Source organism: Ornithorhynchus anatinus, chromosome 5 (assembly GCF_004115215.2).
Source record: "Ornithorhynchus anatinus isolate Pmale09 chromosome 5, mOrnAna1.pri.v4, whole genome shotgun sequence".
Taxonomy (NCBI): domain Eukaryota; kingdom Metazoa; phylum Chordata; class Mammalia; order Monotremata; family Ornithorhynchidae; genus Ornithorhynchus; species Ornithorhynchus anatinus.
Genome location: NC_041732.1, coordinates 48,829,672 through 48,856,706, shown reverse-complemented (window position 1 = coordinate 48,856,706; position 27,035 = coordinate 48,829,672). Strand labels below are relative to the sequence as shown.

General features: G+C 45.7%; 1 protein-coding gene across 1 annotated transcript in view; it reads left to right on the top strand.

Moving 5' to 3' along the window:
- The window catches only part of SNX1 (sorting nexin 1), a 45,211-nt gene that overhangs the window by 10,870 nt on the left and 7,306 nt on the right, over positions 1-27,035 (top strand). The window contains exons 2-10 of the mRNA XM_029065477.2: positions 12,430-12,538; positions 14,743-14,876; positions 16,081-16,147; positions 20,362-20,405; positions 22,446-22,587; positions 23,235-23,313; positions 24,081-24,156; positions 26,387-26,500; positions 26,693-26,786. Of these exons, the coding sequence (XP_028921310.1) occupies positions 12,430-12,538; positions 14,743-14,876; positions 16,081-16,147; positions 20,362-20,405; positions 22,446-22,587; positions 23,235-23,313; positions 24,081-24,156; positions 26,387-26,500; positions 26,693-26,786 (859 nt within the window). The remainder of the gene's footprint in view (positions 1-12,429; positions 12,539-14,742; positions 14,877-16,080; positions 16,148-20,361; positions 20,406-22,445; positions 22,588-23,234; positions 23,314-24,080; positions 24,157-26,386; positions 26,501-26,692; positions 26,787-27,035) is intronic.

The window sequence follows — 27,035 nt, the reverse complement described above, 5'->3', positions numbered from 1 at the left end:
CAGCAAGCCCTTAATAAATACTATTTCTATTCTTCTGGCAGCTTCTCAGCGAACTGCTAGCATTCACATGAGCTTAAATCTAATGAGATTGGCTCCTGTGTTAGAGCAAATCGTATAATTACAAACCACCCTTGTTCCTTCTGGAACTTCTAGGGGTCGCTTCCTAAGGAGATGCCAGCTTCTGTCATCGCCATAGGGAAACTCCAGTAAGAGACCCTAATGGTCCTAATCAAACTTCACTTGGGATGGGGCTTCTCAGCAGAATTCTTTAGAAAACTCCAACACTTGTAGAGGTCTTACGTTGCCTATGTGTGTCTTACTCTGCATCTTTTCTTCAGGGCTTAATCATTTGCGCCGCCCCCCTCTCCCCACTTCCTTAAACTAAGTGGCTTGGGAAGAAAGGAAGGAGTTAAAGCATTTCTTTAAAAGAGGAAGCACTCAAAGAAGAGAGTGAGAGAGCTTTGGGGTGGGCCAGGAAGTTAGTAGTATCTTCAGGAGAGGAACATTCATTCAATAGTATTTGAGTGCTTACTATGTGCAGAGCACTGCACTAAGCGCTTGGAATGTACAATTCGGCAACAGGTAGAGACGATCCCTGCCCAGTGATGGGCTCACAGTCTAATCGGGGGAGACAGATGGACAAAAACAAGACAACATCACGATAAATAGAATCAAGGGGATGTACACCTCATTAACAAAATAAATAGGGTAATAAAAATATCCAGTGACCCCACCCACAAGACAAGGCATCCCAAGAGAATATCGGGAGGGTACAGTAAAAACCATTTCAGCTGTTCCTTCTGATTCCAACCTAGAAGCATTATGGCCTTGTGGTTAGAACGTGGGCCTGGGAGTCACAAGGTCGTGAGTTCTAATCCAGGCTCTGCCACTTGTCTGTTGTGTGACCTCGGGCAAGTCACATCACTTCTCTGGGCCTCAGTTACCTCGTCTGTAAAATGAGGATTGAGACTAAGAGCCCCGTGTGGGACGGGGACTGCGTCCAACTCGATTTGCTTGAATCCACCCCAGCACTTAGAACAGTGCCTGGCACATAGGAAGTGCTTAACAAATACCAACATTATTATTAACTTAGGCAAGGTAAAGTCCCCTTCCAGGTTTAGGTTTCTCGCTTGCCTACATGCAGGATTATCTCGAATCAGAAGATTGGCCCAGTCCCTCTAGGCCTTCTAGTAAGCAACAGACCCGTTTGAAATGAAACCAAATCGGCACTTGGACCAGTGGTTCTAGTTAAGAATGGGGGAAAGCAATTGAGCGAGTAATTCCCCTCTTTGAACCCTCTCAACCATTGGCCCCAGCTCAGTACTGTCCTAGAGAGGCTCCTTGACTTGATTCTCTGCTCCTTTCTGATCAGTGGAGGTTATGAAGGTTGGTATTCAGCTGCCCAAAGATCATTCAGTCGTATATTGAACACTCACTGTCCACAAAGCACTGTACTAACCACATGGAAGACTCCAGTACAACAGTTGGTAGACCACATTCCCTGCCCACAACAAGCTTACGGTCTAGACGGGGAGGTCGGTGATCTCAGAATTGAGAAAAGAGCAGAGAGAAAACTTGTGGTTTTGTTTTTAAGAGTAGGCAAGTATTTTGAGGGAGGGCCGTTTCATCTTATCCAGCCCCAGATTCTGAAAAGGGCATTTGGTCATTCAGCCATCAGGCGTTGATGACAATAAGTCTACCCCCAACCGCATGTCCGCGCAGCAAGCCCTGCGGCTCAATGGTTTTATACTGCAAAGAATAGGATACTGATAAGAATAGAACTTCCCCGCCCTGTAACTTATTTTTAAGATCCATCTCCCCCACAGAATGTAACATAGGCGGGGACTGTGCGTAATAACTCTGTTGTGCTCTGCACGCCGTAAGCCCTCACTAAATACCATTGACGGGGGAACATATCTACATCGACTGATTTTTTTGTTTTGGGAAACATTTTTCAGTCTAAAATGGCTTCTTATTTGGGGATGGGATTTTCAGGGCCCCACTTGCCATCAGCCTAATAGATCGGGGAAAATTCAGGTTGCAGACCACTTCCACTCCTTTACCGAAATGGTGAGGCACAGCATAGTTAACTCCTGGGGATGCAGCTCTTTTTTTTTAAGTAGTTCAGCTAGAGCTGCCTCAGCTACAGCGTGGAGGCTAGAGAAATTAAATAGAGCATCTAGATCACACTAGGAGGTAAATAGTCACGTTTCTCTCTCTCTTTTTTTTTTTTTTTTTTACAGTACTAAAGTGCTTATCTTTCTTCACCCTAGTTGGAAGTAGTCTGTAAAATTCTCAGTCCTCCCTGTGTGGCTTGAAAGAATAATTAATTTGATTCAAAGGGGAACTGCTCAAACCAAAAAGGGAATAGGTTTGATCCGCTGATCTGGCCTCATAATCTCAGGTCCTGTGTGCTGGGGTTGATGCAGAACTGGGTGTTTTTTTTCTCTCCCACTCATTTAATGTCTTTCTTGTGGTATTTAAGCACTGTCTATGTGCCAGACACTCTACTAAGCTCTGGGATTGATAGAAGCTCATCAGATTGGACATAGTCCATGTCCCACATAGGGCTCACAGTCTTAATCCCAATTTTACTGATGAGGTAACTGAGGCCCAGGGAAGTTGTGACTTGCCCAAGGTCACACAGCAGACAAATGATGGAGCTGGGCTTAAAACCCACATTGTCTAAGTACTTACTGTGGGACAAGTCCTGTTCTAAACTCAGTTCCCAGCACTGGAAGCCAGTCTGGTGAAAGGTGCCCTTGCCTTCTGAACCCTATTTTGATTTTTTAAAAATCATCATCAATGGTATTTGAATGCTTACTGTGTGCAGAGCACTAAGTATTAAGTTCTTGGGAGAGTACAATACAACAGAGTTGGCAGACACGTTCCCTGCCTATAATGAGCTTTGTCTAGAGGGGGAGGCTGACAGTGTGAATAAATAAGTTATAGCATGAGCAGAAGTCAAGACAAGTAGGGTGAGAATAAATCACAGTAGCAAGTTTTTTTTGATCCCTGGAGGAAAATATTACCCCTCTGACCCACAAACATGTTTTAGGAAGGTTTCAAACTGCCGCCCTTTGAAGCAAAATTACCCCCTAGTCAAATGACAGGGTTTCCAAATGCGTGATTCCACGAGAATCCATAGCAACAGGTCAGGCTGTGAACCATTAGGACTACCTGAGAGCCGTCTGAGATGGAGTATATCAGACTTAATCCCGAGTGACTACGATGTCCCGCTGTTTGGGGAGGGGTGAAGAAGTGGTCAGGGGCTAGGACTGCAAAGAGACCTTGTCCCGTCATTGACCGATGGCGTGTTCTGGGCCCTTTCGGTGGGGGAGCGTACCGGTTGGGCTTGAGGTAAGATTACATTGTTCCACTCGCAACTGATCCTAGCTTGTGGTTTGGAATTGGGCTCTCTTTGGTTCACTAGACACTAGGACCCTTTTCATACAGTCTTATCAGCAGAACTGCCTGCTAGAGTTAACAGCCAAGATGAGCTTCCAAACTGAAGGACAGAGGTCACTCCTACTGGATTAAGTCTCTATGAAGAAAGGGGGAGGTAGATTAAAAGTCGGGGGAGCAAAGAGTATGTTCTCTAAAACTTGTCCTTCCATGTAAGGGTGTCCCGATAAAGAGATTTGACCTAGCTGGGATGAAACACCCCCTGTTCTTCACTAGTCAGGGCTTTAGGATGCGGAAAGGCAGGACAGTTGTAGAAAGTTCTGTCCCCTACATCACTCCCTGTTTCCCTCCCTTCCTCTCAGGGCCGTGAATATACAAAATCAGGATCCTTCCCTCAGAATTCAGCCCGCCACCCTTTGACATCAAACTCTTAAGAATCACTTAATCTTTTGTCTCACATAACCCCCATTTTGTTCCTTTATGAAATTTCCTCTCCTCATACCTAAATTGTGGCACAAGAAGAGATTTTAGACTCTGCTTAAGAGGGTGGCGTGGAAGCATGTGATCCCAGTGTAAATAATTTAGGATAGTGGCTTTGTACCCTCTCAAGTCAAGTATACATTTACTCCCTTCTTGTCCTCAGACAACACAATGTGGATGTGGATTACTGAGAGGAAATTTATTTATATTAATGCCTGTCTCCCCCTCTAGACCGTAAGCTCATTGTGGGCAGGGAATGTCCGTTATGTGGTTGTACTCTCCTAAGTGCGTAGTACGGTGCTTTGCACACTGTAAGCGCTCAATAAATACAAGTGACAGTAAACAGACTGACATGGTGTGCAACAGTGAGGAATGAAATGGTGTTCCCTTGCCTGAAAGCGGTAGGCAGACCACGAGTCAATCAAGGAGGCTGAGTTGAAAATAGCATTAGACACTGCAAGGTGGGTTCAGCAGCTGCCAAGGGAAGGATGGTATTTGTGGATGGTGATACAATAGGGAAAATGGCCACAGGTTTGTCAGGCTTGCGTGCACACCTAGGTAGTGATCAGATAGCACCATCCTCTTAAGCGCTTAGTACAGTGCTCTGCACATAGTAAGCGCTAAATAAATACTATTGAATGAGAATGCTCTTCCCCAGTAGCTTGACCTTCCACTGCCATAGCGCACATATCCAGACAGGCTCGCGTCATCAATGAACGTTCCTGAGTTCCCAAACAACCTTCAGGGAAAATGGTGTGTTGGGGCACAACTGAATGTGCTCAGCCTGTTTTCTCTAGGCCCTGTTGGCACCAAATACCTTATCTTTGCTGACTGGCTTTACTGCTCAAACAGGTCACTGGGCCAGAGGAAGTCCAGGTCCTCTAAATCAGCCAATTAAAGGGGTGTGATCCATGTTAAGCAGCGTGATTCCTGACAAGCGAGAAGCTAGGGACACCTAGTGTCTGGCTGTTCCTGTACTCCATCCGACCTCCTCTATTATTTAAATTCTAATTATGAAGCGTTTTCTACACACCAGTTACATGTCGTCCTTCAGGGAATGCCCCTGGGGGAGACATTCTTTAAGCTTTGCTCCTGTTTGGACAGTAAATCAATCATAGGGAAGTTTATTGGTTTTTGAAATGTATCAGAGTGTGTGGCTCTTCAGGTCTACCTGGTCCTTTCCAGTAACTCCCCTCCATGGTTGCCAGCTCTTCATTGTGAGGTTAGAGACAAAACAAAGGGGGGATAAAGGGGAAGGGCAAGCGGCTGGACTGGACAGACCGGCTTTAAAGAACTAATAGGTCGGGGAAGCAGAAGGGCCTAGCGGATAGAGCACAGGCCTGGGAAGCAGAAGGAGCTGGGTTCTAATCCCTGCTCTGCCACATTGCAGCTGTTTGATGTGGGGCAAGTTGCTTCACTTCTCTATGCCCCAGTTACCTCCTGTGTAAAATGGGGATTAAGACTGTGAGCCCCATGTGGGACAGGGACTATGTCTGACCCGGTTTGCGTGTATTCCCACCAGTGCTCAGTATAGTGCCCGGCACATAGTAAGCGCTTATTATTTGGAAACTCCGACTCGCTCCAACCTGCCCAGTTCTCAAAGTCTTTTGGAGACTTTGGGTGAGAGAGACCCACAGATAGCTGGAAACACTGGGAGAGTGACCCCCTGCTTCTCCCAGGTACATTGATGGTGGAGCTACAGACCCATTTAAAGTGTCTTCCAACCCAGAGGAGACTGGTGCCAACTGAAGCTTGCCGAAAACTCATCAGATGAGATTCCTTGCAGCAGGCCAACTTCGGGGCAGAAAGAGGTAGCTGGTCAGACCGAGAGAAGTGGAGAGGGGCAAATGGCTGTGATTCAAGGGAAATATTAGGGTGGTAGCCTAAAACCCACTAATAATAATAAAAATTGTGGTATCTGCTAGGCACTGTACTAAGCGGGGTGGATACAAGATAATCAGGTTGGGCAAAGTCCCTGTCCCACATAAGACGCACGGTCTTAATTCCCATTTTACGTACGAGGTAACTGAGGCCCAGAGAAATGAAGAAGTGACTTGCCATGGTCACACAGCAGAGAAGTGGCAGAGTTGGGATTAGAACCCAGGTCCTTGTGACTCCCTAACCCGTGGTCTGCCCACTAGGCCATGCTGCTTCTCTAAGCAGAAGCAGTAGAGAAGCAGCGTGACTGAGTGGAAAGAGCCCGGGCTTGGGAGTCAGAGGTCATGGGTTCTAATCCCGGCCTCACCACTCATCAGCTGTGTGACTTTGGGCAAGTCACTTAACTCCTCTGAGTCTGTTACCTCATCTGTAAAATGGGAATGAAGACTGTGAGCCCCACTTGGGACAACCTGATCACTTTGTATCCCCCCAGCGCTTAGAACAGTGCTTTGCACATAGTAAGCGTTTAACAAATACCATCGTTATTAAGTCTGGTATTGCTACTGGGGATGTGACTTTTGACCTAGTGGCCCGTTTTGGTTTCCACCATAGTCAAGAGCCAACTAGTGTTGGTTGTGAAGCTTTAAAAGGCCTTGGTTCCATCTAGCACTCTGGTAAGTATTCCCATTCCCACTATACTAATGAGGAAACTGAGGCCGAGAAAGCTGGTGACTTGCCCAAGGGTCACCCAGGAGGCCCCTGACAGAACTGGAATTAGAACTAGGTTCTCCTGACTCCCAATCCTGTGCTCTTTCCACTAGATGATGCTAGAATCCCACCAAGGCCTGGGCCTGTTTAAATGGTGGACAGGCGAGCGTGGCCCAGATGGTTCCTTCTTCCCTGGTTCGGGTCTTCTTGGACTGTGACCCCAGAACAGCCTAGCAGCAGCTACACCAGCATGGTGCATCACATATTTGAGACCAAGGGTGTCCTGGTGCAAACAGCACTGGGGGTTATTCATGCATTCAGTTTGTATTAAGCGCTTACTGTGTGCAGAGCCCTGTACTAAGCACTTAGTACAATGCAACAATAAAGTGACATTCCCTGGCCACAACGAGCCCACAGTCTAGAATAGGGGAGACAGACATCAATACAAATAAATGAAATTACAGGTATGTACATAAGTGCTTTGGGGCTGGGAGGGGAGAAGAGTAAAGGGATAAATAAAATTACAGATAGGTATATAAGTGCTTTGGGGCTGGGAGGGGAGAAGAGTAAAGGGATAAATAAAATTACAGATAGGTATATAAGTGCTTTGGGGCTGGGAGGAAGCAAGGGAGCAAGTCAGGATGACACAGAAGGGAGTGGGAGATGAGGAAAAGTGGGGCTTAGTCTGGGAAGGCCTCTTGGAGGAGATGTACCTTCAATAAAGTTTTGAAGGAGCGGGAAGGGATTGTCAGATTTGAGGAGGGAGTTCATTCCACGCAGGAGAAAGGATGTGGACTAGGAGTCGGGGGTGAGACACGGTGAGAATGCTGGCCCTAGAGGAGCGGAGTGTGCGGGCTGGGTTGTAGAAGGAGAGAGCGAGATGAGGTAGGAGGGGGCAAAGGGATGCAGTGCTTTAAAGCCAATGGTGAGGAGTTTTTTTCGATATGGAGGTGGGTGGGCAACCCCTGGAGTTTTTTGAGGAGGAGGGTGATATGTCCTGAAGATTTTTTTGTAGAAAAATGATCCGGACGGCAGAGTGAAGTGTGGACTGGAGTGCAGAGTGAAGTATGGACTGGAGTGGGGAGAGACAGGAGACTGAGAAGTCAGCAAGGAGGCTGATGCAGTAATCCAGGTGGGATAGGCTGAGTGACTGTACTAACGTGGTAGTGGTTTGGAGAGGAAAGGGCGAATTTTTAGCGATTGTGAATAAAAATAACGATGGCATTTAAGCGCTTACTATGTGCAAAGCACTGTTCTAAGCACTGGGGGGATACAAAGTGATCAGGTTGTCCCACATGGGGCTCCCAGTCTTAATCCCCATTTTCCAAATGAGGAAACTAAGGCACAGAGAGGTTAAGTGACTTGCCCACCGTCACACAGCTGACAAGTGGCAGAGCTGGGATTAGAACCCATGACCTCTGACTCCCAAGCCCAGGTTCTTTCCACTGAGCCACACTGCTTCCCGTGAAGGCGGGATGGAACTGAATGTTAATCCTGGCTTTGCCACCTGCCTGCTGCGTGATCTTGGCCAGGTAACTTTACTTCTATGAGCCTGTTTCCCCATCTGTAAAATGGGGATTCAGTGCCTGTTCTTGAAAATCGTAGGGAACAAGGGACTGTCTGACCTGTTTATCCTGTAACTACACCGGTACTTTAATAATGTTGGTATTTGTTAAGCACTTACTATGTGCAAAGCACTGTTCGGTGCGCTGGGGTAGATACAGGGTAATCAGGTTGTCCCACGTGAGGCTCATAGTCTTAATCCCCAGTTTACAGATGAGGTAACTGAGGCACAGATAAGTTAAGTGACTTGCGCAGAGTCACACAACTGACAAGTGACTGAGCTGGGATTCGAACCCATGACCTCTGACTCCCAACCCCGGGCTCTTTCCACTGAGCCATGCTGCTTCTTTAGTAGGCTTTAGTATAGTGCCTGTCTCACAGTAAACACTTAACACCATAATTTAAATTTTTTATTGCCAGACTGTTCAAGACTTTACCACCTCCATGTTGCGAAGTGATTACTTTAGAAAAATTCTCTGTTACCACCTTTAAAGTAGAAACCTCATCCAGTGTCCTGCTGACTAAAACGTAGGATTGTGAAGGAGACTTGCTTATTTAGAGTTAGCTTTATATTGAAACAACTTTGGGTTCTAATGCTGCCTGTAATTATTTTCAAAATCCTTAATCTTAGGAGGTTTCAATTCAGCGTGTCAACAGATCCTGTTGGTTCTATTTCACATCATCTCTAGAATCCACCCCGCCCGCTCTATTCAAACTGCTGCCACCTTGGTCCAAACACTTATGCTTTGACTACTGCATCAACCTCCTCACTAACCTCCCTGCCTCCTGCTCTCTTCCCTCTGCTGCCTGGATGATTTTTCTTGAAGGACAGTTTGGTCCATGTCTCCCCACTGAAGAACATCCAGTGAGGGTCCATTCACCTCCACTTCAAACAGAAACTCCTTACCATCGGCTTTAAAGCATTCAGTCAGCTCTTCCCCCACTCCTCTCCCCTCCTATCTTACTTCACTGATCTCCTAATACAACCCATCCTGCACACCTGCTCCTCTAATGCCTTCCTACTCACTGTTCTCCTATCTCACCTTATCCCCTAGCCCACTTCCTCCGTCTGGCCTAAAACTTCCTCCCACTTCACATCTGACAAACCAACGCTTCCCCTCCTTCCAAGTCCCACTAAAATGACATAGCCAAAGAGGTCTTCCCCAACTAATCCTCATTTCCCCTAGTCATTCTCCCTTCTGCACCCCTTGTGCACCTTGATTTTTTTTGGTTTAACCCAAAGCACTTCAATCAGTGGTATTGGAGCACTTACTGTGTGCAGAGCACTATACTAAGCACTTGGGAGCATCCGATGCAGCAGTGTTAGTGGACGTGTCCCCGGCCCACAACAAGCTTTCAGCCTAGATGGGAAGGCGGCCGTTAATATAAGTAATTTATGATATATTCTGTAACGATACGTACGTACGTGTTGTGGGGTTGGAGTGAATAACAAATGACTGAAGGTCACAGATCCGAGTGCATAGTCAGTGGATGCAGAAGGGAGAGCGAGTCAGGAAAAATATGCCTTAATTGGGGATGGACTCTTGGAGGAGATGTGATCTTAATAATTCTTTAAAGGTGGAGAGTGGTGGTCTGGCATATTCATTCATTCAGTAGTATTTATTAAACGCTTACTATGTGCAGAGCACTGTACTAAGCACTTGGAATGTACAATTGGGCAACAGATAGAAAGAGTCCCTGCCCAATGACAGGCTCACAGTCTAATGGGGAAGACAGATGGCAGAGCAAAGCGGAACAAAACAAAAACAAGACAACCTTATCACGATAAATAGAAGCAAAGAGCGTACACCTCATTAACAAAGTAAATAGGGTAATAAATGTATATAAATGAGCACAGTGCTGAGGGGAGGGGCAGGGAGGAGAGGAGGAGCAGAGGGTGGGGAGGGGAGAGGAAGGGGAGCAGAGGGAAAGGAGGCTAAGCTGAGGGGAAGTGAAGGGGGAAGGAGGAGGAGCAGAGGGAAAAGCGGGGAGCTCAGTCTGGGAAGGCCTCTTGAAGGAGGTGAGCTCTCAGTAGGGCTTTGAAGAGGGGAAGAGAGTCAGTTTGTTTTTGGCATATGTAGAGGGGGAGGAAGTTCCAGGCCAAGGGGAGGACATGGGAAAGGGGTCGGCGGTGACACAGATGCGATCTGAGCACAGGAAGTAAGCTGGTGCTAGGGGAGCAGAGCGTGCGGGCTGGGCTGGAGTAGGAGATTACTGAAGTGAGGTAGGATGAGGTAAGCTGATTAAGTGCTTTAAAGCCAATGGTATGGAGTTTGAGCACTTATGTATGTATCCACCTGTTTGTCTGCTTGGTACATAGTAAGTGCTCAACAAATTATTATTGTTGTCTGTTCTCCCTTTAGTCGATAAGCCTTTTGTATTGGCTCGGACTCTTCCGAGCACTTAGTGCTCTGCACATAGTAAGCATTCAGTAAGTACCACTGATTTGCAAAGTCCATGAATATATTCTGAGCAGGGGGGTTTCATTTTTGCCTACAACTCTGGAGAGAGAAGGGGGTGTCTTAACACTGATCATAATTCTGTCTTGAATTCATTCCTTAATACAGAACATCCCAGGGACTTCTTATAGTCCTTCACTTATCTGTTTTTTAGTTGACTTTGTTAATAGATCAAAAGTCTCCTCCCTAGATAATAAATTCACTCTGATTTGCGAACAGAGTGCTGTGTGAAGGATTATCTTGTGGGTAACTTCAAAGGCCAGCAACCCGGCACCACTAGCTTTTGAAGCAAAGTTCCCAGCAGTCTGCTCCCGTTTTGCACAGAACAGCTTTGTTCTCTTTGGAACCTTTCTAGGGACACACCCACTCCCATGTGTAGCTAAGAACTGTTTTACTGTTAAAAGCCTGTGTAGTCGACCGTATTGAGCGCTTATTATGTGCAGAACACTGCACTTACCGCTTGAGAGAGTACAGCATAAAAGGGTAACACATTTCCTGTCCACAGTGAGTTTATAGTCTAGAAGGGGAGACAGACATTAATATAAATAAAATTACAGACATGTACACAAGTGCTGTGAGGCTGGGAGGGGAGAAGAATAAAAGGAGCAAGTCAGTGATACAGAAGGGAATGGGAGAAGAGGAAAGAAGGGCTTAATCAGGGAAGGCTTCTTGGAGGAGACAGGCCTTCAAGAAGGCTTTGAAGGGCGAGGGCGAGTAATCCTCTGTCAGATGTGAAGAGGGAGGGCGGTCCAGGCCAGAGGCAGGACATGGGTGAGAGAGAAGATCAAGATAGAGTGAAAAGGTTGGCATTTGCGGAGCAAAGTGTGCAGGCTGGGTTGTAGTAGGAGAGTAGAGAAGTGAAGTAGGAGCAGTGGATGGGCGACCACCGGAGGTTCTTGGAGGAGTGAGGAAACATGGCATGAACGTTTTATAGGAAAATGATCCGAGCAGCAGAGTGAAGTATGGATTGGAGTGGGGAGGGACAGGAGGCAAGGAGGTCAGCAAGAGGGCTGATTAATCAAGATGGGATAGGACAAATGCTTGGATTGATGAGGTAGCAGTTTGGAGAGGAAAGGGCAGATTTTATTGATTTATTTTTTTTTTGTGAAGGTCAAATCAAAAGGATTTGGTGATGGGTTGAATGAGAGAGAGGAGTCAGGGATGATGTCACTGTTACGGGCTTGAGATGCGAAGGATGTTAGTGCCATCTACAGTGATGGGAAAGTCAGTGAAGGGACAGGGTTTGGGAGGGAAGAGAAGGAGTTCTGTTTTGGACATGTTTGGACAGTGTCAGTGAAGCCGATCCTTGTACTAACAATCTCTCCTGCCTCGTTGACTTGGATGACCTGGTTTGGAGTAAGGGGGCTTTTGCCAGTGTCTGAGATCAGACATTCCAGAAGGCTTTGCCTTTCTGAGATTGGATCGGTATTATCTCATGGGACTGCTGTAGTTCATCTCTGTGTACTGCATGGCCTCAGACAAGTCAGAAGTTGAATTCTGGACTTCAGTTTCATTTACTGGGCCTTGCCAAGAGACAGGAGAAGTGCCCTGCACATTATTCTAAAAGATCCATTTAGAGAGACGCAAGCAGGGTTTCACTTCTGGCGTGCGTTCTTTGGTGGTATCACTATTGTTCTTGAAGAGGAGGGACTTTTATGTATCTTGTGTATTTTTGTAGTTAAGCCTCAAAACCTGACAGCCCCATTGCCTTTTGAGCCAAGTTTCACAATGCTTAAATATTTATCTCCGCTTCTTCATCTGGAAGCAAGAAAGGTAGGTGTGAAGACTGTTACTGAATGGGGCCTTCACTTATCTCCCCCGAAGGGAAGGTGGAATCATGCGTAGGTGTGTTATAGTGAGCTCTGATGTCCGGCCTCTTGGACAGGTAAAGAAATGTCTATTGAATGTTCTGCTCAGACTGCCGCTTTGCTTTCAGAATAAGTCCCTGGCACCAAGAAGGGGGTCCCCTCCACCAGCCAGCAACAAGTCCAAAGAGAATGGCATCCAGACAGAGCAGGACCAAGAGCAGCAGGATCTCTTTGCAGGCAAGTACAAACTCCACGACCTGTCTGGATTGCTGTAGGAGCCTTTCCAATCTTGTCTTAACCAGCTGAATGGATAAAGGAGGGCGCTTCTTCGTCCCAAGCGGTCCCGAAAGCCCTTTTCCATCACACACAGGAACACTGGCTGTGGGGGTCGTGGGGAAAGAAGCAGCAGCATGGGGTCCCTCCCTTGATTTATTGTCATCCAAAGCCCTCACACACTGTGTAGGTTTAGTTTGGGCTTTGGCCATACATAAAAGCTGAGGTTTATGAGAAAAGTTGGAAGAACCCCGAGGCTGTTTCATCATCCTCTTGGTAATTAATACAGAATATAAACTTTGCTGTTAAGGAACTAGCATGCTAGCATTCTCAGGCTTTTAAAAATGGATGGTATGATGAGAAATGCAGCTTCTGAATAGCCTGGGCTCTAGTGACAGAGGAGCAAAAGTGATCAGTTGTCACATCCAAACTTAAACTCCTGTGTGCCTTGCACATATCTGGATGCCATAGCCTGAGGTGAGCTGTGCATCATTGAAAATGGAGTAGAAAACAAAAAGCATAGCTTGGTAACTGTGCCTTCATGGCATGTTCTCACCTGGAATATAGTGGGTTGTTCCAGCTCCCACATCTTATGGAAAACAAAATAGAGATAAAGAAGGACAACCCAAGTAATCTGGAGGCTGTAGCAGCTTTTGAAGGGGATAGACTAAAAAAAAAAAGATTGTAAAGTTTGGAAAGATGAAGGTTGAAAGGGAACGTGAAACACGACTGAGATGCTTCTTCTCCCTCCCGGCCCATTGAAATTTGAAGATGGAAGCTTCAAATTAAACTAAAGGAAACATCATTTCACTAATGAAATTCTTACAAGGAAATATCAAAATTAGATAGATTTAGATAAATACATAGGTGAATTATGGATTGTTAGAGAGGGATTTGGTGGGTTTATTTTATTTATTTTTAAATATATAAGTGCTTACTATGTGCGAGGCAATATACTAAGTGCGGGATAGATACAAGATTATCACTTAGGGCTCACAGTCTTAATCCCCTTTTTACAGATGAGTTTAACTGAGACACAGGGAAGTTAAGTGACTTGTCCAAAGTGGCAGACCTGAAATTAGAGCCCAGATCCTCTGATTCCCAGGTCTGTGCTTTTTCCACTGGACCATACTGCTTCTCCTATCTATAAGCTTTCAGAATAAATATTAAGGAAGACAACCAGCCCACTGTTCCTCCAAAGGACCTGTTGTTGCTGTCAAACAGAACCCTGGCCTAGAGAGACCAGCGGTCTGATTAGAAGTGGTATTTGTTCTTGTGTCCAGTGGTCTGACTAGAAATGGTGTTTGTTCTTGTGACCTGTACGATGTAGCCCATCCTGAACTTGCTTCAAGCAGTAATTCCTTCCACAGGTAGAGAATCCCACAACTCTTCTCCTATTCCTTTCTACTTCCTCCCCTGATGGCTATTAGATTTGGTTTCTGACATAAACACTCTTCATTCATTCAACTGTATTTATTGAGCACTTACTGTATGTAGAGTGCTGTACTAAGTACTTGGGAAATTACAGTACAGCAATAAACAGTGACATTCCCTACCCAGGCCTTAGTCTGGGAAGACCTCTTGGAGAGATGTACCTTCAATAAGGCTTTGAAGTCGGGGAGAGTAATTGTCGGATTTGAGGAGGGCAGGCATTCCAAGCCAAAGGCAGTAGTTATCTTTTTGTGGGCATTATGCATCTAAAATGATGAGATTCCTAGTCTAGAATCTTGTTATCCTAACTATTGAGACTTTAGGATCCTTCATAGGACCATCTTTAGTGTCTTCCTAGTTCCCTTTTGAGAGTCCAGGGAAAAGCATTTGTGTAAGGAATGATCCCTCCCTCCTTTTCCGAGATTAGAGTGTACACCTTAATAAGGTAAATGACCAGAATCGGTTGGGGCATATGATCTTTCTCATCCAAAAAGCATCAGTTATTTGCCCTTTTGCCTGAAAACGTCTTGTTCTGACTTGTCCTAAAGAAGCTTGCCTGCACTCCATCTAAATCAAAGCGATGTTTTTCATTTTGTTAGCCCAGGGAGACTTGGGTGGGGTTGGACTAGTGACACTGCCATCTCTGCATGCTTTTTTGGTGTGGACCTCTGGGTCCCTATGGACCGGTAATTGGGAACCTCTGCTGTATTAACCAGAGAAATCTTCATTTTGTGTAGATGCCACTGTCGAGCTATCTCTGGACAGTACCCAGAACAATCAGAAGAAGGAGCCAGCCAAAGTATTTGCTCCCCTTCCGACAGAGGAAGCCACCAACTCCTCATTCAAGCCTCAGCCAAAGAGCTATGAGGAGGTAAGAATCCGTATTGGATTTCATTGCAGTTGGACATGGGAGTGTGCTGTCGCCAACCTGAGACCAAGCTCAATGTAGATCTGTCCACGCATAATAAGGGAGGTTCGTTCTCTCATGCTGTAGTCAGATCCGGTGGTTTAGTTTTCCTGTCATGCAGGAAATAGTCCCGAAGAACCTCTTACTGTGGAAAACTCGGGTTGGGCACGCAAAACTGCATCAAGTTCCATTCAGGTAGACCCACACCATCTGATGAATGTTCTCAAATTCTCCAACCGTGCTGCAGTGTGCTTAAGTGAGAGACTTGGGGAAGCAGCGTGGCTCAGTGGAAAGAGACCAGGCTTGGGAGTCAGAGGTTATGGGTTTGAATCCCGACTCTGCCACTTGTCAGCTGTGTGACTGTGGGCAATTCACTTACCTTCTCTGTGCCTTAGTTACCTCATCTGTAAACTGGTGATTAAGACTTGCGAGCCTCACGTGGGACAACCTGATTACCCTGCATCTACTCCAGCGCTTAGAACAGTGCTCTGCACATAGCGCTTAACAAATACCAACATTATTATTATTATTATTACGGGCTTCAGTTTTAGGCTCTATTCCCGGCAAAATAACTAGTTTTGGTAACGGTTGCAAAGCCTTCTACCTTTCAGGAGTCTCTCCAGCTGAATCCTTGGCTTCGAAGGTATGTTTTTCCCCTCTCAGGCGGTTCTTCTACAGACTTTACCAAGATCCTCTGTGGCAATTTTATAGATCCCCACTGTTTGTGGGTTCAGACTGAATCCGTGGTAGAACTAACAAAGACCTCCCTTGAATGATTATAACTGTGGTATTTGTTAAATGGGTATATGCCAAGCCCTGTATTAAATTCTTGAGTAGATATAATATATGCAGATCACACACAGTCTCCAGTCCCAGTGTGAGGAAGGAAAAAACAGGTACATAATACCCATTTTACAGATGAGGAAAAAAGGCAAAAAGAAGCAAAGTGACTTGCCAACAGTCACACAACAGGCAAGTGGCAGAGATTAAATTAGGACCCAAGTCTCCATATTGCCAGATCCATGCTCTTCTCAAAAGTTCAGGCTGAATTGTTCAATCTGGACATACATTTACTTACAGTAGTCATCACCTTATGATGGACATCTGTAGCATTAATATATATATATATATATATATGCTTTTAATTCCCATCTTTCCTTTCAAATAGCTGGAAGAGGAAGAGCAGGAGGACCAGTTTGATCTGACGGTTGCCGTAACAGATCCAGAGAAAGTAGGTGAGTCTTTGTCTCCCCCTCCCCCGCCCGCTGTTGATCAGGCTCCGAGTGGGAAACTGTCAAGTAAGTAAAAGCACACAGTCACTGCTCCCTTAAGTGAAGTTTTTCTTTAACTCTGATCATTTATCCCTGGTTAGCTAGATACTGTTGACCCAGAAAGCGGGAGGCTGACACTGTCACGTGGCACTGGAGAGGTAACTTTCACAAAGATGACCAAGCTCTATTGCAGCCCCTTTTCTAGGGGCTTACCCTTTGCGTCCCTTCAGACCTGGCCAAACCATTTGTCTTTTTTATTTTCTGTTTGGTTTTTTTTTGTTTGTTTAATGAGATTGATTCTGTTACTGGGTAGAATTTCCGAAGGCCTTAATTTAATAACCTGAATTTTTAGAGCACCCCTTCTTCCAGGGAGCCCAAGTACTTCCCTCCCCATGATTAATTTATTCTTTTTGAGGTAGGTAGGCTGTACCTAAGGCTCTAGCTCCTAGATTTGTAATAATAATAAGAGTAATGATGGTTATTATTAATGACATGTGCTGGGTAGTTCCCTAATAGATCAGTTACACTCCTTGTCTCTCTTGCAGAGACTCACAATCTGAGAGATGTGGGAGAGAATAATAATGTTGGTATTTGTTAAGCGCTTACTATGTGCAGAGCACTGTTCTAAGCGCTGGGGTAGACACAGGGGAATCAGGTTGTCCCACGTGGGACTCCCAGTCTTCATCCCCATTTTACAGATGAGGTAACTGAGGCCCAGAGAAGTGAAGTGACTTGCCCACAGTCACACAGCTGACAAGTGGCAGAGCTGGGATTCGAACTCACAATCTCTGACTCCCAAGCCCGGGCTCTTTCCCCTAAGCCACGGTGAGAGAAGATAGATGTCACTGTCCCGATCTTACAGCTGCAGAAGCTGAAGCCCAGAGAAGGGTCAGTGACTTGTCCAAAGTTGCCCAGCAGGCCTGGAAGGAGAGCTTGGGCTAGAACCTAGGTCTTGACTCCCAGGCCCATCCCCTTTTCACTAAAAATGAACTCTGTCACTACTTTGACCACATCCCATCGCTATAGACTTGTAAGCTCCTCGTGGGCAGGGATCATGTCCACTGACTGCATTATTCTCTCAAGTGCCAGTCCTCGGCCCTCAGAAAGCTCTCAATATCACTGATTGACTACACTGCCGGATTAGACTGGGAACTGAAAGGATTTTACTTGGGCAAGAACTTGGATTGCAGAATTGAGTTTCTCTTGCCTCCTATGATCCAAGGGATCATTAGAGCCTCTAGCAGTATAGGTGCCTGTGTGTTTACATTACATTTCTCCCTCTGACAAAAAGTGAAGTAATGTGTCACAGAATATACAAAGGTAAGCACTGAACAAGGGTTTTATAAATCTTTAACCTATTCTGTTTTCTGTTTTTCAAAAATGGTTGCACTGTGATATACACACTAGTAGCATGTAAATCCCAACATCAGCTGTAAACTAATGGGCCACTTGTATCATCTCTCAAGGTTAAGAGGTTAAGTATTGAGTCATCATTTGTGGCAGGTATAATTTACATTGGAATGAACAGTCAACACATCACTAAAATAAGTCAGTTAATCAGTGGCATTTAAGTACTTACATTCTGCAGAACACTGTACTAAGCTCTTGGGAAAATACAATAACATTGATAGATGCAGTCCCTGCCCCCAAGGAGCTAAAAGTCTATTAGGGGGAGACAGACAAAATAAATTACACCTAAGGGGAACAGAGTAGTAGGCTACTTAAGTGATACCCACCCCAGCCCCAGAGCAAAGTGCTTTAAGGTGCATATGCTATGGAGAGCAAAGGGCAGTAGGGGAAATGAGGGCTTAGGTAGGGCCTCTCTTGAAGATATGACTTCTTTTTTAAGGCTGGTTGAAAGACTACAGTGGAGAACATTCAGCCCTGCAGCCTTGGGAAGAAATCTTGTTTTCCCCAATACTTGGCAGTCTTTGGAAGGAAGTAGAGGGTGGCTGTGGAATTCTCGAGGCGTGAAGCTTGCTGAAACTGGAGAGGAAGTGACTCCCCAAATCTGACTTGTTCCACTCTTAAAATGTGCACTATATCACTAGTTTCGGGCTTTATTGGCTCTGCTCTAGGTAATGTTAAAGTCCAAGGCCTAAACCTTGTTGGAGCACTCTGGGTAAAATGTACTTCTCATCCTTTCACACTGCAGTAGTTTGACCACTGAACCAGAAAATCTCCTCTAGGTCCTCAACTGTTAACATATTTTGGGAACCAACGCCGACAGAATTTTGACTGGTCGACATCAACATTTGCTTCCACTTCAGGGTTACCGTGTTACCGTCCAGAAGTCAGGCAGGTCGAACACTCTTTGAAGATATCTCAGCACTTACAGTTATCATGGAACTTGTTAAGCGCTTATTCTATGCCAAGCCCTGTACTAAGCATACAAGAGAATCATCTTAGACATAGTCCCTGTTCCCCATTGGGCTCACAGTCTTAATCCCCATTTTCCAGATGAGGTAACTCAGGCACAGAGACGTGAAGTGACTTGCCCAAGGTTATACAGGAGACAGGCGGCGGAGCTGGGATTAGAACCCAGGTCCTCCCGACTCCCAGGCCCGCCCTCTTTCCACTAGGCCATGTTGCTCTTACTCTTGCATTGTGCTTATTATGGTCTCTGCCATTTTGCCTGAATACTTCCAATAATTGAAAACTGTAATTAGATTATCTATTTGGAGTTCCCTGAGCTATTTATGAAGTGAATAGACATAGATATGGGTATTATTTTTGTCCTAGACATGCAGAGTGGAATGAAATGCTGGCTTCACATCGAAGCTTCCCAAAACAGAAGTTTCTAAAAGACTCCAGCCCAAAATAATTTAGCAGGAATCGGTTTCTGTCTAATGTTGATCTCTAAAACTTTACCAAGATGTTCTAGAAGCCAGTCTGTTCTAGAAAAAAACATGTGTTAAAGCTTTTGTGTCTTCCAGCTGTTATACTCAGTGCAGTGCTCTGCACACAGTAAGGGCTCAATAAATAATTGCTCTTAAACATAAGGTCAAAAATGCTTGTGTGTGTGTTTATGGTATTTAAGCACCTAATATGTGCCAGGCATTCTGCTAAACTCTGGAATAGACACAAACTAATCAGATTGAACACAGTCCCTGGGACTCAGTCTTAATCCTCATTTTGTAGAAAAGGTGAGTCCCAGAGAAATGAGGTGACTTGCCTAAGGTCACCCAGCAAAGTGGCGTGGCGGGGATTAGAACCCAGATCCTTCTCACTCCCCGAGCGCCGTTAGTGCTCTATCCACTAGGCCACACTGCTTGTCTGAGTCTTCCCCACTCCCCCCACCTAGAAACTTGAATCACTAACTCCGTTCAGTCTACGGAAAAATAAAAATCTGAACCTCAAGCTGTCTGCCTACATTGTAATGTATGATGGGCTTTTTTGTGCTTGGACGGTCAATGATATCTTTATTTCCCTAAATGGACCAATTGACTGTGCCGTGGGGAATGCCGCTGTCCTGAATTGCAGACGATCCGGTGGTCAAAGCCTTTTTCACAGAAATTAGCCCCCCAGAAACGAGCGACATTAGCTGGAGAATCTTCCTGTTGGGCCCTTTCCTTTGGGCAAACACAGATGATCAGAGAGGTCAGTGTAACGTGCCCTCCGCCGCCCTCCCTCACCACCCCCAAAAAAAATCCCAACGGAGAAAGCCAAAAAAGTAACCTATCCATAAAGCTAGGTTGCGGGGATCCCACTTGTTTCCTCCTCCATCAGCTGCTTCCTTCTTTCCTCCTCCTCCTTACAGCTAGCAAATTGTTCGGCTTGGGACAGATGTGGGTAGCCAGCCCAAATATTGGCAGGGCAACAACAGATGGATTGTCAGTGCCCGGTGCAGCTCTCAGGGAGAATAAATAGGGCCAGGCCTCAGGACCAAAAGAACTCAAGCTATTGTCTATCAGCAAACTGGACCGACTTCAGCATCCGCTGTGATGTGACTTGGCTTGCCTAAAGCAAAATGGGAAGCATTTCCAACGGGGCTTTGTTCAACTTGGAGGAGAAATGGATCTGACTCTTACACAAAACTGATCTGGACGGAGGCCAGGAGGAGTTTGAATTCTGGTTGGAAGTAACAGACTTTGTTCACAGTCACTTGGTAAAACACTGGTGTTAGTATAGTGTTAAAGAGTAACTTATACTGTGCTTTCCTCTCCATTTTCCCACAGGCGAAGGCATGAATGCGTACGTCGCCTATAAAGTTGCAACACAGGTGAGTGAAGAAGAATCTGGACACGCGGGACGTCACCTTTTTCAGCGGGTCTGAGTGAGCTCTCTGAAGTAGGTGGCCAGGTGTGGCTCTGCCGATTATGAGTCTGACAGTTTAATAGGTTCTCCCCACTATCCTCTTGTAATTTTTCCCAGTTGACACACGCTAGAGCTAGACTCTCCCCACCGGCAGTGGTGTAAGGCTGGGCTGAAATTCCGGGCCTAGCGGAGGCCCACTGCGCCTATCTTCTTGTGCCTGCCTGCCTGCCTCCTTCTGACCAGGCCTTACCTGCCTTGAGGCGGAGGCACATTCTCAGTCATTTGTGCTGATGGGACTTTCTGTACTTCAGCTCTTTACCCCACGTATGCAGTTGTGTGCTCGCTAGGGACCGGCTTTTTACCTCACACGGACTCAGTGAGTGTCTGAGGAAGCCCATCTGGGAGTGGAACAGATAATATATAGGCATAGCCCCGTTTGTGCCTGGGTCAGCTCTTCGCTGCCTGGATCGTAGCTCAAATAGGACTCATTCCATCCTGTATCGCTGGTGACCCACCCGAGCACTCTGAGGCTGTTTTCCACTTAGAAACGCCGACTGCACATTTAGTTTGTCCAAGTTTTGTCCTGGGCCCGGGAACTGAATTTGAAAGTTAAAATGACGTTTGGTTAGGGCAGAGTGGAACTGGTTTCCCTTCCTCCCCCTCTGATAATTATGAAGCTCCAAGTTGGTTTGGAAATTGTCAAACCAAAAGTAATTTTAAATGTGCATATTCTTTATGAACAGGGACAACATAGTATAATGGCTTCAAGAGCAGGGTGGGTAAGAGGGTTCTAGCGTCCCTGTGCAGATTTTAGGCTTAGCTTCAATCAGTGGTATTTATTGAGCACTTACTGTGTGCAGAGCACTGTTCTAAGTGCCGGAGTAGATACAGGGTCATCAGGTTGTCCCATGTGGGGCTCAGTCTTAATTCCCATTTTGCAGATGAAGTAACTGAGGCACAGGGAAGTTACAGAAAGTACAGTATAACACAGTTGTTTAGATGGGTTCCCGTGGCTCAGTGGAAAGAGCCCGGGCTTGGGAGTCAGCGGTCATGGGTTCGAATCCCTGCTCTGCCACTTGTCAGCTGTGTGACAGTGGGCAAGTCACTTCACTTCTCTGTGCCTCAGTTCCCTCATCTGTAAAATGGGGATTAAGACGGTGAGCCTCATGTGGGACAACCTGATTACCCTGTGTCTACCCCAGCGCTTAGAACAGTGCAGTGCACATAGCACTTAACAAATACCAACATTATTATTACTATTAGTCCTGGTCTAAACCCTGGGGATTGTGCCCAAGGGTGGGCCTACCACCAGACCACCTGGTTAGATTGCCACTGGGCTTAGTAGGTTCATTTGAGGTCCTAAAAGATCCTGGATGCCCCAACCTTCTTTGGGGAAAAAATGTGGGCCTTTTAGGAGTAATCTCAGACCTGGAGCAGCTCCAAGAACACCTGGGATTTGCTTTAACACAGCAGCTAGCAGGCATGCTCTCCCCTAGAAAATGCTGCACCAGGAGTGGGTTATTTTAAAGGCCCTGTCCACCAATTAGTGATGCCTGGAAGGAGAAGTCTCTGTCCTGAAGCCTGAGGCCAGATTATCCTGCCATAGGTTGCCCCTTAACTAATGTTCGATTCTGCCTGCTCGTTAATAGACCCCCCTCCGCTTTGAATTATGAACTTGCATTCTCTGATCACCGATGCCTGAGGTACTTCAGGGTCTTTTCCCGAGGCAGCACTCCGTTTAATAATCTTTCTGGTATGCATATGCTTCAGGCACAGTCAGTGGCACTCGCCGTCAGTTTGGGGGTAGGGCCGAATATCGAGTTAGAAATCAGCCACCATCTATAATTTGAAATTGGGTTGTCTTTCTAAGAGAATGCTGCTTCCTATTTGGCAGGGAGAGCTGGGTAATTCATCTCCTTAATCAAGATGAATCGCTAGGCGGCTTGCATAATTCTGCATCTGCTCTCTAGTTGCAACTGTCTTTTTGTGTATTGTCTGTTTCCAGACCAGCTTACCAATGTTCAGAAGTAAAGAGTTTTCTGTGAAAAGAAGATTTAGTGACTTTCTGGGTCTTTATGAGAAACTTTCAGAGAAACATTCCCAGAATGGATTCATTGTCCCTCCTCCACCAGAAAAAAGCTTAATAGGTGAGGCCATCATTTATGTTCCTTTTAGCTCTGCTTTCTCCATCTTTGTTACCAACTGGAAACAAGAATGTTATCAACTTGAAACAAGAGCGTTTCACACAATTCCTCCAAAAGAGGGAGGTTATTTACTGCTCCCCTATATCACTTGAAGAGACTGGGCATGCTGTCATTATTCCTCTCCGTTTTTTTCCTCTCCTATGGCTGTAAAGAGATGATTTGGGTCTCAAATGATGGTGGCTTGAAAGCTCTTTGGCACTTGACTAGCCTTCTACGAGTCTTGCAAAAATAATCATCCTCCCCTCCGCTGGACTGAAATAGATTGAATCAAGAAATCTAGCTGTTGTAATTATTTGCATCCATAGAGTTGATAGCTGTGTTCTGTAACAATCACTTCTCAATTCCTAGAACAACTTTGCCCTCTTCTCTTCCCCCTCTCCTCCTCCCTTTTTGCTATTTTTTTTTTTTTGCCTATTTGGCAGAGGCCATTGAAGTGACTTCTTGGGCTGCCTCTGGCAAATGGGTACAAATAATAAAGATTATTTTATACCAATAATAGAAAAGCTACCAAAGCCAACATATTACTACCGTGGATAGTGTTATTAATCCCGTTGCATGTCGGTATATTGGATTTTCACACTCTTTCCCAGGAATGACCAAAGTGAAAGTTGGTAAGGAAGATTCCTCCTCTGCCGAGTTCCTAGAAAAGAGACGGGCCGCTTTAGAAAGGTAAGAGATGCTGTAAACGGGGTGGGGTGAGGCTCTCTCATTCAAGAAGGATCATTATAAATACAGGCCTGGCAGTAGATGCTTGGTTTGGGCAGAGAGAGACTGTCAGTTCAGGAAATTGGTAATGTGGAGCGTGTGTTAAGGGATATCAAGCACAAACTACCTCTGACTCTTCCGTGCCCTTCTTCTCCCAGGAAAAGACAGATAATTTGCTCCCTCCATAATAATAATGTTGGTATTTGTTAAGCGCTTACTATGTGCAGAACACTGTTCTAAGCGTTGGAGTAGCTACAGGATCATCAGGTTGTCCTGTGTGAGGCTCACGATCTTAATCCCCATTTTACAGATGAGGTAACTGAGGCACAGAGAATTTAAGTGACTTGCCCCCAGTTACCCAGCAGATAAGTGGCAGAGCAGGGATTCGAACCCAAGACCTCTGACTCCCAAGCCCGGACTCTTTCCACTGAGCCACGCTGCTTCTAGCCACCACCTCAGTTGGCCGAAATGGGAACAGCTGTGAGGGAAGCCCAACGTCCCTTGGCATTTAGTCCTTATTTGGCGTGGTTCACCCAGTTGGTTGATAGCCAGAGAATCCAGAATCCTTCGTGAGCTGAGGCTGTCAGGAAGGAGGTGTTTGGGAGAGAGGAATGAGGTGAGGCACAAAACTATCTTGAACCCAAATTGTCTAAGGCCCCTAGCTGACACTGCATCCATGTGTATCCAGACAGGCGAAATGAGTGATTTATTTTTTTTTGCTTTCTCTCCAGGTATCTTCGGAGGGTGGTGACCCATCCCACCATGTTACAGGACCCTGATGTCAGAGAGTTCTTGGAAAAAGAAGAGGTGAGTATTAGACAACAGTCTCATTTAAACTCCTCCACTAGGCTGTAAGCCACTTGAAGGCAGGGATCGTGCTTACCAACTCTGTTTGTATTCTTCCAAGTGCTTAGTACAGTGCTCCGCACGCAGTTAACACTAAGTAAATACTGTTACCTGATTAGAAGCAGTTGGTTCTAAAATGAACTTTCCTTTCTGAGTGGGTGGGCACATGACATGGCTGTTTGGGAGCCCTGAGCCCATCTGGGAAGCAAAAATTGCCTTCGGCTAACCAGAAAGGAGCCAATTTGCCAATATCTAGTTGCGGAACTAGTCCTATAAACCAGTTCCCCATCCAGATAGGTCAGTGTGTTTTGAATCAGGACCTCCTCCAAGGCATTCTCTATTCCTGCCGGGCTTTCCCCAAATACCTTTTGATGTGCTTCTGGGAAAGGGAAATTTTTTGCTTATTCTAGCCCTCAGAGCCGCACAATATAGGGGTGAGAACCCAGACCCTTTTGAGAGTAGCTCAAGGTGTTTGCAGTCCCAAAGGTCATTCTGAATCCTTCTATCTTCCCTTCTATAAAATTTAGAGGTTAGAATCATATTGCTCAGATTAGAATAAAGGATATAGGCCAGAGGCCCACAGGTTTGATGATAAACGACCTCAGGAATCTTTTCCTGCTCCCAGGACTGGTCCATTCTTACCCGCTTCGTCTTCATTCTGATTTTTTTTTAAACTTGGCTAACCTTTACCACCTCATTCTTGAAAAAAGGAAATGCACACTGTCCCTTGGTCCCTGGTTGAGCATAAAAACCCGTGGTTGGAATAAAGAAATACCGACTTCCTATCTGTTCTCCCCCGCCCCCCCCCCCCACAAATCCCACACCCCATATACAGAATAACTAAAGTTCCTGAAGACTAATCTTTGTGTAAGACTGATTCTCCCTCATGAACTGTTTGGCAAGACTGTTGGTCTAAGTGAACTTTGATTTTAAAGGAAGCCACATTCAGTATTAGGCAATTTTATGTCTAGGTGGAGTGAAAGATGGCAGTACGAGGTTAGTCGATCATTAAATACCCAGAGGAATTTTTCTGTTTCTTTGCCCACAATCCCGGACCCTGAAGCACTTGCTGTTATGGTGCCTAATATGAGCCTCCTGCCAGCTAGTTCTGGATTTCCTGCTGTCTTAGCTCCAGGAGTGTGTTCTCTGGCTTTCAACTGGCTGGTTCTATGACTTAATTATCTGTATATAATATAGGACTTCAGTACTGTTGCACTTACTACGTGCCAAGCACTGGAATGATACAATATATGCATATCAGACTCAGACCCTCTCCCACATAAAGGGGAGGGAGAATAGGTTATTTGGGGTTATTTTGTCCCTTTTTATACAGATGAAATAGACACAAAAGTTGTGACTTACCGAAGGTCACCCAGTAGGGAGATAGTGGGATGGTACCTGGGTCTTCTGATTCCTCAGCCTGTGCTCTTTCTGCTAGGTAATTCTGCTCTTCACTTTATTATTATTATTATTATGGTATTTAAGTGCTTACTATATGTCAAGCACTAGGGTAGATAAAAGTTATTCAGGTTGGACACAGTCCATGTCCCACATAGGATTCGCAGTCTGAGTTGGGGAAGTTGAGAAAACTGAGGCACAGAGAAGTTGTGACTTACTCAAGGTCACACAGCAGGCTGCATACACAGCACTCAGTAAATACTATTGAATGAATGAATTGGCAGAGCTGGGATTAGAACCCAAGGCCTCTGACTCCCAGCCCCATGGTCTTTCCCCTAGGCCATGCTCCTTTATACTTTAATTAAAACGTTCTTTTCTTAGAGATATGCCCCATTCAGGCAAGGATGGTACACTGTGGGATCCAATATGCCTGGTTATTTCCTATGCATTTACAAATTTGATTGGAAAAGCAAGCGTCAACACTTTCTTGAGAGAATCTCTGAGGTGTGATCAACCTGTCTGCCAGCTCGTGGCCGCGGGCTTCAGTTCCCAGCTCTAAGTCCGTGTCCTTTCTCAGCAGACTGCCAAAGTTTGGTCCATTTTAAGCCCTCTTAGCCACCTCTTTAGTATTGAGTACCAGTCCTGTGTCATCACTTTCCTGGCAAGTTCTGAAACCTTTAAATCGGGGTCTCCCTTTGGCTTCCAACTGTTTCACACTCATTTCCATGGAGCGAGTTCTGATTTGCCACTTCCTCGGCGTGGTTGTGAACAGTTTTTGGTTTTGATCTTGCAGCTGCCCCGAGCAGTGGGTACCCAAGCATTGAGTGGAGCTGGTCTCCTCAAGATGTTTAACAAAGCCACCGACGCGGTCAGCAAAATGACTATCAAGATGAATGAATCAGACATTGTAAGTAATTCCGTACCTCCCCCAGGCTCTGCCCCCTCAAGTGTGTGTACTCACAAGCCGGCTCTTGGGTGCGTACTGAAGGTTAAACCATGAGAAGATGACTTGAGGTTACATACACTCAGTGGATTTTCCCTCAAGGAATTTCAAAGATCTGAACTCTTCCTACTGAAATTCTGGGCTTCTCTCTTTCAGTGGTTTGAGGAGAAGCTACAGGAGGTCGAGGGAGAGGAGCAGCGTTTACGAAAACTGCATGTTGTGGTAGAAACTCTAGTCAACCATAGAAAAGGTACGGAAGCAGTGGGAAAGTGGTGTTTCCCAATGAGCTGATGAAACTAATTCTGTCCTCGAACCTCTTGCCTGTTTTGGGTCCAGGAAGTTTGTTTTGGGTCCTTTGATTCCCCCCGGAGCATGATTCAATATCAGTATCCTGGTTCTTGGAACAACTTCTGAGTAGTCGCGTAAATGGAAAGGCAGCGTTTCTCCCTGAGGGGTTGGGGGTAAAAGATTCCCAACCTTCCCCCCCACCATCCACTCA